The following is an 11,232-nucleotide window of genomic DNA, read 5'->3' as shown; positions in this document are numbered from 1 at the left end:
TGTGTGGAAGGTGAAGGCATAGGTTGTGGCATAGGGATCTCTACGGGCCAAGGAGCAAGTTGTGGGAGGCATTGAGGTATAGTGCAAGATCATGCACTCTATGCATAGGTATACATATTCTTGCCATGAATGCTACACGCTCTTACTACCTTGGGTTTATGGCCACCTCTTGCAACGTGGCACTCGTTCATTGGTTAGGCCACCTAATCATTTCTTGCAAGATTCTACCCATGATTTTTCCCTTCACTTTACATCAGAGTGACCGTTAGAGTTGTCTGTCTCTATTGGTTTTTCATGAGTCTGAGTCTGAACTGGAGTGATACCCAAGTAGTCTACTAGTTTTGAAAATTCATGTGTCCCTTCTTGAACTGGTCTCACATGAAACAGATTCAGTGGTTCACGATCTGATTTTGAACTGACCTCTTGCACTGGTGTTGCAAATACATAATCTCATTTGGCATTGTAGAGCTTTATCTTTGCCCCATTGTGAATACTTGGCAACATTAGTCCTATTAGATCTCTCAACCTTACTGTGCCATTAGAAAAAACCCAATCTACCTCATAAGGTCCTGACCATGCAATTTTCACATTAGGCTTCTTGGCCCCAGCTTAGATTGATAAAGCAACACTAGATCACCCTTTTTGAACTCCTTGAATTTGATCTTACTTTCATGCCGGTGCTTCTTGTGTTGCTCAACCACTTATTTTTGCAGCATGGCTTGTTGCCTGATCTCATCTAGACATAATAATTCATCTAATCATTTCTTCAAATTCTCGTTGAAGTCCATGCCATGCTCTCTATCTATCCATTGTATCTAGGATAGTACGGCGTGGATTTTTGGTGCTTAACTTAAAATATATCAATCAATATTTGAATGGTTTCACTCATGAAGTGTGTACCTTGATTTGAGGCCATCTCAATGGGACATCCATATATGCAAATGATGTTTTCATAGAAAAATATCGTTGTCGATCTTGCAGTGTTATCTGACAATGCCTTGGCTTCAACCCATTTACTCACATAGTAGGTGGCCTTTATGATGTATGTGTTCTTCCTAGGAGTGATCTTCTTGAATGAACCCATGAAGTCCAATCCCCACTTTATAAACACTCCCAGTGGCTGTACCATTTATGTCGGCCGACCAATGTGTATTCACTTTGAGCATTCAAGAAATCTATAAATAAATACGTGTAAGAGAAAAATGCTCACTCTTGCACGGGGGGAGATTGCACATAGTGCTTATGTCTATTCTTTCCTTATATCCTCTTTTCTTCCTCGCTGTGTCGATGTAGCACTCCGCTCTAGGAGGTGCATTTGCAAGTGCTCTCTTACTTTCTCTCTCTTTGTCTCTCTATGTTCATGTATAGCTCGATTACACGCTCATGGGTTTTGCCAAGTATGCAGATTTATCGATTTATGACTTGTAATATGTAGTTTTTTTTTGTATTTTGAAGGGCTCTCTGTGCCTCTGTTTGTAGTAGGCTTTGATACCACTGCTACAAACAGAGGCACTAAGAGCCCTACAAAATACCAAAAAAACTACATACTACAAGTCATAAATCGATAAATCTGCATACCTAGCGAAACCCACAAGCATGTAATCGAGCTATAGATGAACCTAGAGAGCGAGAGAGAGCACGTGCAAATGCACCTCTTAGAGTGGAGTGCTACACCGACACGGTGAGAGAGAAGAGAGGAGAGAAGGAAAGAATAGACACATGCATTGGGTGCAATCGCCCCCCGTGCAAGTGTAAGCATTTTCCTCTTGCACGTATTTATTTATAGATTTCTTGAATGCTCAAAGTGAATACACATTGGCCGGACGGACATAAATGGCTATAGCTCATAAAGAGCACTTGGATAATAAAATACACATAAATGTGATGTTTTTTCGCATAGCCCATAGCTCGGTCATGATTTTTCCATCTGCCAACTAAGTCCTTACCTTGAATTGTGTTGGTTTTAGGTCGTGAATTCCCAGTTTTTCTCTTAGATGTTCTCCAAGAATATTAACTTAAGCTCCCCCATCCAGTATTACTCCAAACAATGGTTCCCACTGTTCTAGCTTGTAATCGACTTGATTAACTGGAACCTCATCATCCCTTATGGCTTCCAAGTCGACTGCTCTTGCTTTAGCTTTTGCCTTCCTGTTCTATCTAATCAACTTTGCAGCTTCTGGTAATGTGCATCTGGTGTCATCCAATTGTACTGTCAACTTCGGGATTCTCTTACAAACTTTAACATTTATCTCGTCTTGTCATTACTAGAACTACAATCTCTTTTCTCCATCTGGCTATCTTCACAGTTCCATTGAGCTGACTTCCTTTGTATGGTAGCTGGCTGATCCTGTTATGGACTCTCTGATTGATCCTTCACTAGGTTAGAATCTCTAGCCTCGGTCAAGTCTATTCTGACTTGCCTTACCTCTTCAACCACATTGTGTACTGCAGCTATCATAGACTCATTCAGTTCAGTTACTGCTTTCTCCTCACCAGATTGCTTGAGTTGGTTCTCTTCTTGAGTCCTTGAAGAATAAGGCTATAGTTTTCGAATTATCCTAGCAGGTGAACATTTTGGCTGTTTTGGCATCTTCTTTGCCAGGCTCTCTGTAATCTTGGCTGTCAGCTCTCATTGTTCCTACCATTCATCAAACTACTTTCCCTTTGCCTTTTTTCTTCCATGTGGCTCTCCCATTTCTTGGTTTCAGCAACATGCTTCTTCTTAGGTTCTTATGGAATCTCCTCAATGACTACACCCCTGCTTTTGGTCACTACCCTTACTTGCACTAGTTCATGTGTTTTCTGTTCAGATTCTTCTGATATGGTAGCCTTCGGGAACTGAGCTACAAAATGGCCATATTTGCCACAAGTATAGCAATTTAAAACTCCTTTTCCCAAAGTCAGCTCTTCCTCTGTCCCAGCTTGTACCCCCTTGGTATCTGCGTCATCCACCTCCGTCACTCATGCTGGTCTCATTCTCCTTGGAGCCACTTACTCCGTTTGCCTTCACTGCTTTCGGATTCATTAGTGCTATCGTGCATAAAGTCCTTCCCTTTCTTGAAATGATGAATCCTTATCCCACATTTGTTCCACACATGCCCATAAGCTTTACACTATGTGCACTAGGAACATTCATGTGGCCTGTGATCTCTAGATCTGCATTTTGAACACCAGGTCTTGATCTTTCCCACTGAAGATCTGCTTTTAGCCATCTCCGATATCTATCTCAACATTTCTTCCAGCTTCCTAGAATTAGGTCAAATTAGCCAAGCAGAATCATATAGAGACTTCATATATCAGAACAAACAAAGACTAAAATGAAGTACAAGACTGGAACTAAAATGGAAACCAGAACTAGAAACTGGAACTGGAATATGTATTCAAATCAGTGTAACTGGAGTAACAATATGAGCCAAAGTTTGCTCTGGGCTTATTGATAAAGGAGTGAAAGGAGTACAAGAGAGTAAAGAGCTCTAAGACAATAGACTCTCTGATAGTGGAAAGTGTAAGCCACAAGTCCTATTTATAGATGCTGGAGTGGGCCTTTGAATGATTGTCTCCTATACAGTTACTGTAGTAGCTGAGCCCGATAATTACCAATTTAACTGTAAGTCAACCTCTCGTCTAGAGGTTGTTCCCACCGTCTTTAGAGACCATAACTACTGGACATGCCCATGCATCCAAGGCCATGAGGAGACCCGACGGTTGACGTTCTTACGTTAGCCCCATGACTACAGCACAATGCACCCTCATATATAAGCTCCCCTCACTTCCCAGACAACGCACTCAGGCCAGTGCAAGGGCAGATAGATCACACGTGAAGAGGTCCTTGTGACACCTCATTCGAAGAGCAGTCCCCCCTCTGCGACATTGTTCGAGGACCTCTGATTTGGTATGTACCTCTGCCTGCTGTCGAACCCCAATTAAATGTCTTGCAAGCAAGCAACACACTTAAGTCTTGAGCTCTACCTGGGAGGGAAGATAAGTTGCCTTAAAAACACAGAGGCTCAGAGCTCACCTCAACAAAAGCAGCAACAAGCTCTTGATAGAATGGCGCCTCTGGTGCTCTAGCTATGGGTGCACCTTCACCACACACACAACATCATGGCGGAGGAGGGAAGAGCCAAGACACAAAAGAGAGAGAAGCTCCATGGAGTGAGAGTCTGCCGAAAATGGTGAGCCCAAAAATGAGTACATAATCATAAAGTCCTCATAGCCTAACATGGCTTTGAGTGCAATCCCACTACCCAATGAAAACACGACACGCGATGAGGCCCATCCAATCAAACTTGAAATATATCTCACAACTCATGAACAATGAAAGCAACGGCTTTTATTGTTTGACTTGTTAAAAAAATAATCTTCCCTTTTTCATTAGCAAAAAAGGAACGCATCACTAAGACCTATCTTCCCTTTTTCATTAGCAAAAAGGGACGGCATCATTAAGACCACATCCCTTTGGAGCACGCAAAAAAAAAAGTAAGAGGTGTTTCGCACACAGCGGGGATTAACCCCTATTACACACGTCATAGCTGAAGGTCTCTACCCCGCCCTCTCTTAGTAACTCTATCGAAAGAGGCGGAGTTACACAAACTCGCGGCCAGAGGATGCAGTTTCATCTGCAAGAAGATATATTTGATTGTGTCACCTCTATCGTCGCCCTGCTATGTGCAAAACACCTCTAAGGGCATGGTTACACGAGGCTTACTATATCCGGAATGGAAACCTAAGGGCAACTATGCTTTATGCAACCACTTGTGCCATATGGCTAGTCATGTGAAGTAGAGTTTCGGGCCGTTGACTGATATAGGTGGAGGGGTGGCACGTTGGCCAAGACAGACACAATGGACTCACAAGCTCTCGATGGTCCCCGTGTTTGTGTGCAAGCTGCAGCCACACCATGTTGATTACACTGCAGATACAACTTTCCAAATTTTTGGCAGCTTTTTTATTTGTCTTTTTAGTTGTCGACTCCAGTCATTGAATATGCTTCACCGGGTCCTTGTGCTACTATGCCCAAATCGGCATAATTACAAGAGTCGGGCATAGTTGTACTGTGCATCCTCCTTTCTCTCGCGTGAGTACTAATGAGGCTTAGTTATTTGTAGAAGTTACAGATAACTATGATGCGCACTTTGTTTGGGAGGTACATGACACTATGGCAGGAGGTAGTGGACCTTTTGCAGGCAGAAACGTCCAAGCTAGCTGACACAGCCTCTACCCCCTCTAAGAGCATGGTCACGCGAGGCTTAGTTCTCACTAAGCTTCGACAACTACTGACAGCAACGCAGAGCGTCCACCGCCGACAGCAGGTAGAGAGAGAAGGGCAAGGCGCAGGTAGGAGAGAGAGAGAAAGAGTTGACCGAGAGTACACCGGCATAATTTTGTGACTATGCCTAAATAGGCATAGTTGGCGTACTAAGCCGGTGAGAAGCTTTGGAAAGCTGCCATGCGTCAGGGCCTGTCGGCTGATCTACAGAGAACTAAACCTCGTGTGACCATAGCCTAACTCGGCGTGCGAATTCGTCCTATGCCTTGTGTGACCATTGCCTAAAACCATAATTTAAGAGGCAAGGCCTCGTGTTTTGAATGTTGTGGTTCGCTGACCCATCGCACTCAGTAATTTTATATAGGAAATCGATCAATCATGACTCATGGGTCCGTGCTCTTGTGCCAAGCCTGCAACAATGCAAGCTGAAACAACAGTGTCGTTTAAACTTTATACCCATTTTCTCATCTCACTGTTGTTTGAGCTTTGTACAGCAGTACAAGAGTCGAAGGTCGAACAGACTCGTGGGAGGTCGCGCTCCTGCAGTCGACTCCTGCCCCGTCCCATTCATCCTTTGTGTAGCCGAGGTCAGTCGACCCGCTGTCTCCCACACTACGACCTAGCTGGCTAGCTTCCATGATTCCATGAATACACTGGTAAAAAGACTGGCCAGTGGCCACTCGCTACTACCGTCCGGCGTCTACGCTGATCGCCACCACGGGCCCACCTTGCACCTCCCATCGTCTTTCCCACAGACTCATCTACTTCCTCGTCATTGATCACCCATTGATCTTCCTTTCCCTGCAGGTGATGAGGGAAAGTTAATCAGCCACGTGAGTCTGCGACACAGTAAAAGGCATTCGGTTTGCGTCTTTTTTTATGCATCGCGATTGTCCAAAGTCTAGCCTACTGAGGGGAGGGAGGCCCGGCCCCTCTGTCCTTCTCTCCAGTTTCAACCCCAATTTTTGTCTCTTCTTCCTTCTCTCTGCTTGAGGCTTGTACTGGGCCTACTACTGGCTTCTCCTCCTGGGTTCCTTCCTGCAGGCTTCATAACGTACATAAATATAATGCGTTAAACATCGCCCATCTTGCAATGTGTCTTGTCATGTCAGTCACAGTTTACTGCTTCATCTGGCTCTTCACTGCTCAGACTTGACCTTGTAGTTAGCAATGGCTCAAATTAATACAGCATCTCTCTTGTGGAGTACTCTCTCTCTCTCTCTCATAGCCTGATGAGCAGGCCATTTGTCTACCCTCGCGTAGCTCTCCAGCTAAGAGCTGCTGGCGCATTATAGATATTCAGGTAGCAGATTACTGACATGGGCTTCCGTCTCTTAAGGGAGAATATTTCAACGCCCATGTCTGCTTAAGGGAAGCGGATTTGTCTGATAATTCTGAGGGAAGATGAGCAAAGAAAGTACTTCGAGAACCAGGGTGGGCAAGTATGAAGTGGGGAGAGTGCTGGGTGAGGGAACTTTTGCCAAAGTCAGGTTGGCCAAGAATCTGGAGACTGGGCAGCAGGTTGCTATCAAGGTTTTTGACAAACACAAAATTCTCAAGGACCAACTCACTCAACAGGTAGAGAGAGAGAGAGAGAGAGAGAGAGAGAGAGAGAGAGATCATAAGCAATATCTTGTATGTGGGACAATTGACTTGTTCAGTTTGAGCTAGTTTAGCTTTTCACTTAGTGCGTGCTCATGTGCAAAACTGAAGCTTGCATTTCATGCAAAATATGTTGAGCTCCAGCTCATTTCTTTGATGTGGGTGTCAGCAGATTAAAAGAGAAATTTCCACAATGAAGCTCATCAAGCACCCAAATGTCGTGCAGCTCTACGAGGTAAGAATTTGTGCCGAACTTGTGTGGACCCATCCATCCCATGCAAACTTTGGTTTTAACAGTGATTTTCAATTTGAATGGTTTCTCGTAGATTCTCGCAAGCAAGACAAAGGTTTACATTGTCCTGGAGTATGTGACAGGAGGGGAGTTATTCAATAAAATTGTGAGTGATTTTTTTTCTTATATAGAAGTGCGAATAGCTTAGCATGCATAAGAATTCTTTTGTGTAGCTCGTATATACAGAAGCGGGAAGCAATGCATCTTGTTGCAAATCATACACAGAGAATTCATGTTGATTGCTGGTAAATGTGGAAACAGGCTTACAAAGGAAGGCTAAAGGAAGATGAAGCGAGGAAATATGTCCAACAGCTCATAAATGCTGTGGATTATTGTCATAGTAGGGGTGTATATCATAGGGATTTGAAGGTGAGCATTGATACGCTTCTCAGCAAAAACACAAATGCGATGGTCTGTTCTTCTAAATCTCATGCCATTAGTGTTTGATGGTCAGCCTGAGAATCTACTCGTAGATGGCAATGGAAACTTGAAGATCTCTGATTTTGGATTGAGTGCTCTTCCTCAGCACTTACGGGTTAGTCACAACAAGTGTTGATGCGTGCTGCTTCGAGGCTAGTTTGCAGCATTTGTCAATATCTGTCTTTAAACTGGATTTCAGTATGTGATAGTGGTGAAGCAGCGATACTTGTCATGCAGGAAGATGGCCTTCTTCACACCACATGTGGCACACCAAACTATGTTGCCCCGGAGGTAGAGCTACTTAGTTCTTCTTTCTTTCCTTTTTGGCTTTCTAAAACAAGCCTTATGAAGAAGAGAGTTAGGCATACATTGGACTCTTTGTATGTGAAGCATTGAATGATTAAAATCTCCTTTTGGTATTATAGTTTGTAAATGGGCCCTTTCATTGAAGAGCCTCACATGGGGCCTTTCATTTTCTGGCCTACAGAAGGCCTTCGTAAAGGAAAAAACTCTTGGGAGCAAATGTGGACCATTGGATAAAGCTTGTGGACTTACTTTATCGCAATTTGTGTCTCTGCAGGTGATTGTACATAAAGGATATGATGGTGCCAAGGCAGATGTATGGTCTTGTGGAATCATATTATTTGTATTGTTGGGAGGCTATTTACCTTTTGATGATAGTAATTTGCTATCACTATACAAGAAGGTAAGCATTACACTTATTCGAATCATGAGTACTTTTGATTAGTGTCACTGATGTTGCTTGCTTCCTCTGATGTGCATCCATGGGAATGCAGATACATAAAGCAGAGCTTCGTTTTCCTCTCTGTTTCTCTTCCGGAGCACGTAAGCTGATATCAATGATGTTAAACCCAGACCCTCAACTTGTAAGGAATGCTTTTCTGCACTCTCTCTGAATGTGTGGGCCTTGTGGAGAGTCTTTTAATTTACTGTTTTCATTCATGACTGGAATGTATTCAGAGGATTACTATCCCTGAAATCCTTGAAGACTCTTGGTTCAAGGCAAATTACAGGCCACCCAAGTTTGCGGAGATCATGGACATTGATGTAGAGGATGTTGCCGCAGTATTTAGCGGATCACTGGTAATCTGAGATTCTATAAGCAATTCTCTATTGATACTCTTGCCCGTGCTTGAAATAGGTTTTTCTTGATTGTGCTTATCCTCCCATACAGGATTGCCTAGTAACCGAAGATGAGCAACGACCAGGGCGCCCTGCATTTTTCAATGCTTTCAAGCTAATCTCTTTGTCAAAGGGTCTGAATCTCTCTGGTCTCTTTGAAAAGAAGGAGGTGCTTCCCTTTGCTCTTGGCACTACATTGTCCTTGCTACTGCTTCTGCTGAAGTAATCTAGGTTTTGAGTATGAGAGCGGCTAGTGCCTATGAATTTGGATATGCTGGTGTTCTAGAGAGAGAACACTATCAATCAGCTGCAGAACATGACATCTGCTTTATCCATCCAGGATAAGCAACACGAATTGCACTTCACATCAACACATCCTGCACCGGAGATTATATCAAAGATTGAAGAGGTAGCAAAACCCCTTGGTTTTAATGTATGGAGGCAAAACTACAAGGTGCGTGGAGCTCCTAGGTCATTCTTTCGATCCGATTTACCATAAATGTATATCCTGGCACGCGTCTTGATCATATGTTTGAGCTGTACTTAATTTGGTTCAGATGAGGCTACATGGTTTGAAGGCAGGGCGAAAAGGTCATCTGTCGATAGCATCTGAGGTAGTTCTTGAAACATTTTCTAGGTCTCAACACATACATTATGTTTTACCAGTGTACGGCAGGCATGTATGACAATAGGATGTGAGTAGTTCTTTTGATATTCTTATTGATTTCACATGCAACAATCTGGGAAATCTGAAACAACATCTATACACTACTCACTAACAGAGAGGATATGATATAAAGGTCATGATGAGTGCCTTTAAAGCCTTCCAAGAAAGTTTGGAATAATTGCTTGAACATGCAAAAAAATTCTGATGTGATTAATCATCTATTTCAGTTACAACACACATCTTTGCCCCACTATCGCTCTCGCAAGTACTGACCTCTACATGTTTTTTTGCACGATGATCGAACCATGTTTATCTCCTAGCAGATTTTTGAAGTAGCACCATCCCTATTTGTTGTGGAATTGAGAAAAGCTGCAGGCGATACGTTGGAGTACCATAATGTGAGTTATGATTCTGCACTTTTTTTAATCTTGCCATATCATTGCCCCAACATTTTTCTTGTACAGAAACGAGTTATTGTTGAAGTAATTTGTTGGTCTTGGCCATGTCCATATTATTTGCTTTATGCAGTTTTATGAGAACTTCACAAAGGGCATCAAAGACATAGTATGGAAGAGGGAAGAGGAAGCAGAGCTTTGACGAGATTTCGGAACTTCCACAGGCTACAAGTTAGCTTCTTCTCAGAAGCCATGTACATTTGAACTAGATACTTTTCCAAGAGTTTGTAGGAGCTACCATGTTTCTCCAGCACTAAGGCTGTGATGTTTGTATAGTAGTGAAAAGATGGCTTCCTCCATTAATTTGAGGAGTGGCCTCCCTAACTCATTCTTTCGAGTGCGCCGTGCTACTAATGTTTATGCATCCAAAATTTTGGAGCACTTTTAATCAATGTTACCAGTATGCCATCCTATCTGAACTCTCTGGATGCACTCTGTATAAGCTCCTCTCTCGGACAGAGATGAATGTAGATTACCTAGTTTGTCTCGAATTACAAGGCCTTCTCTTTGGCCTGCCCAAAGGGCAAAGTCTTAGTGCTGCCTTGGGGTTTTTCCCAATGTATCAAATTTGTCACAAAAATTTTGTTCGAGTCCTGTTATCTCCGCCTACTGGTCCATTGTCTCGCACAAGTAACTTACCTTTGGGTTATTCATAGCAGCTCTACCATCTTCACACCTCAGCAGTTGAGCAGGCTTTCATAGATGGAGAAACTATGCGTTTCTTTTATCATTTGGACCATGAGGGATGGCCTTCCATGTCTTTCTTAGGGTGTTGTGGCCCACGGCGCCTCTCATTCAGGAAAGGCACCGGTCCTTCCACGCATTCCAAACTAATTTCTGGTTTCATTGAAATGTATAGCCACTAGCTAATTCTTTCTGTGCTCTTGTGTTCTTGCAGTCTCATATTGCTCTCAAAGCAGGTTATAAAAATGCAGTGTTTCTGTGCTTGTGTGTTTCCTGAAAAGCTTACCATGAGCATATGTTCAGCTAGGCATCCATATGATTCCTTTTGAAGATGGGTATTGAAAATAAATAATGGGCTACTAAAACTTTCCTGATATGTAGCTAGCTTTACTAATGACCTGATGATTGAGCGTTAACATAGCAACATTCCAATTTGATGCTGAACAAATTAATCATGCAAACTCACTCAGTCTGCTCACTTGGCATTAATCACTTGTTTGCCATGAAAGCACGACAGGATGGGGACTCTTGAAAATATTGGCTCCAAGGAACCCAGCTGCAATAGAAGAGGCCCAGATGACCTCAAGATATATGCCAAAAGAGTTGGTAAGGCCTTGCTGTCCATTAAAATGTCGCAGTACCGTACACGGCATGCTGATTAGCGCACATGGGTTGAATCACGTTGTGTAAACAATTCAGA

General features: G+C 43.0%; 1 protein-coding gene across 1 annotated transcript; it reads left to right on the top strand.

Annotated features, from left to right (window-relative positions):
- Positions 1 to 5,762: 5,762 nt before the first annotated feature.
- Positions 5,763 to 10,440, top strand: LOC147434875 (CBL-interacting protein kinase 23-like). Its single transcript, XM_086491272.1, has 14 exons — positions 5,763 to 6,847; positions 7,044 to 7,106; positions 7,198 to 7,269; positions 7,425 to 7,532; positions 7,618 to 7,698; positions 7,821 to 7,874; positions 8,164 to 8,289; positions 8,381 to 8,470; positions 8,565 to 8,687; positions 8,779 to 8,895; positions 9,067 to 9,180; positions 9,284 to 9,340; positions 9,717 to 9,791; positions 9,922 to 10,440. Exons 1-14 carry the CDS (start codon positions 6,674 to 6,676, stop codon positions 9,988 to 9,990), a joined length of 1,323 nt encoding a protein of 440 aa, XP_086347398.1. The 5' UTR covers positions 5,763 to 6,673; the 3' UTR covers positions 9,991 to 10,440.
- The last annotated feature ends 792 nt before the right edge of the window (positions 10,441 to 11,232 follow it).

This window comes from Adiantum capillus-veneris, chromosome 19 (assembly GCF_014529385.1).
Source record: "Adiantum capillus-veneris isolate H3 chromosome 19, ASM1452938v2, whole genome shotgun sequence".
Lineage (NCBI taxonomy): Eukaryota > Viridiplantae > Streptophyta > Polypodiopsida > Polypodiales > Pteridaceae > Adiantum > Adiantum capillus-veneris.
The sequence above is the reverse complement of the archived record's forward strand: the minus strand, read 5'-3'. Positions and strand labels throughout refer to the sequence as shown.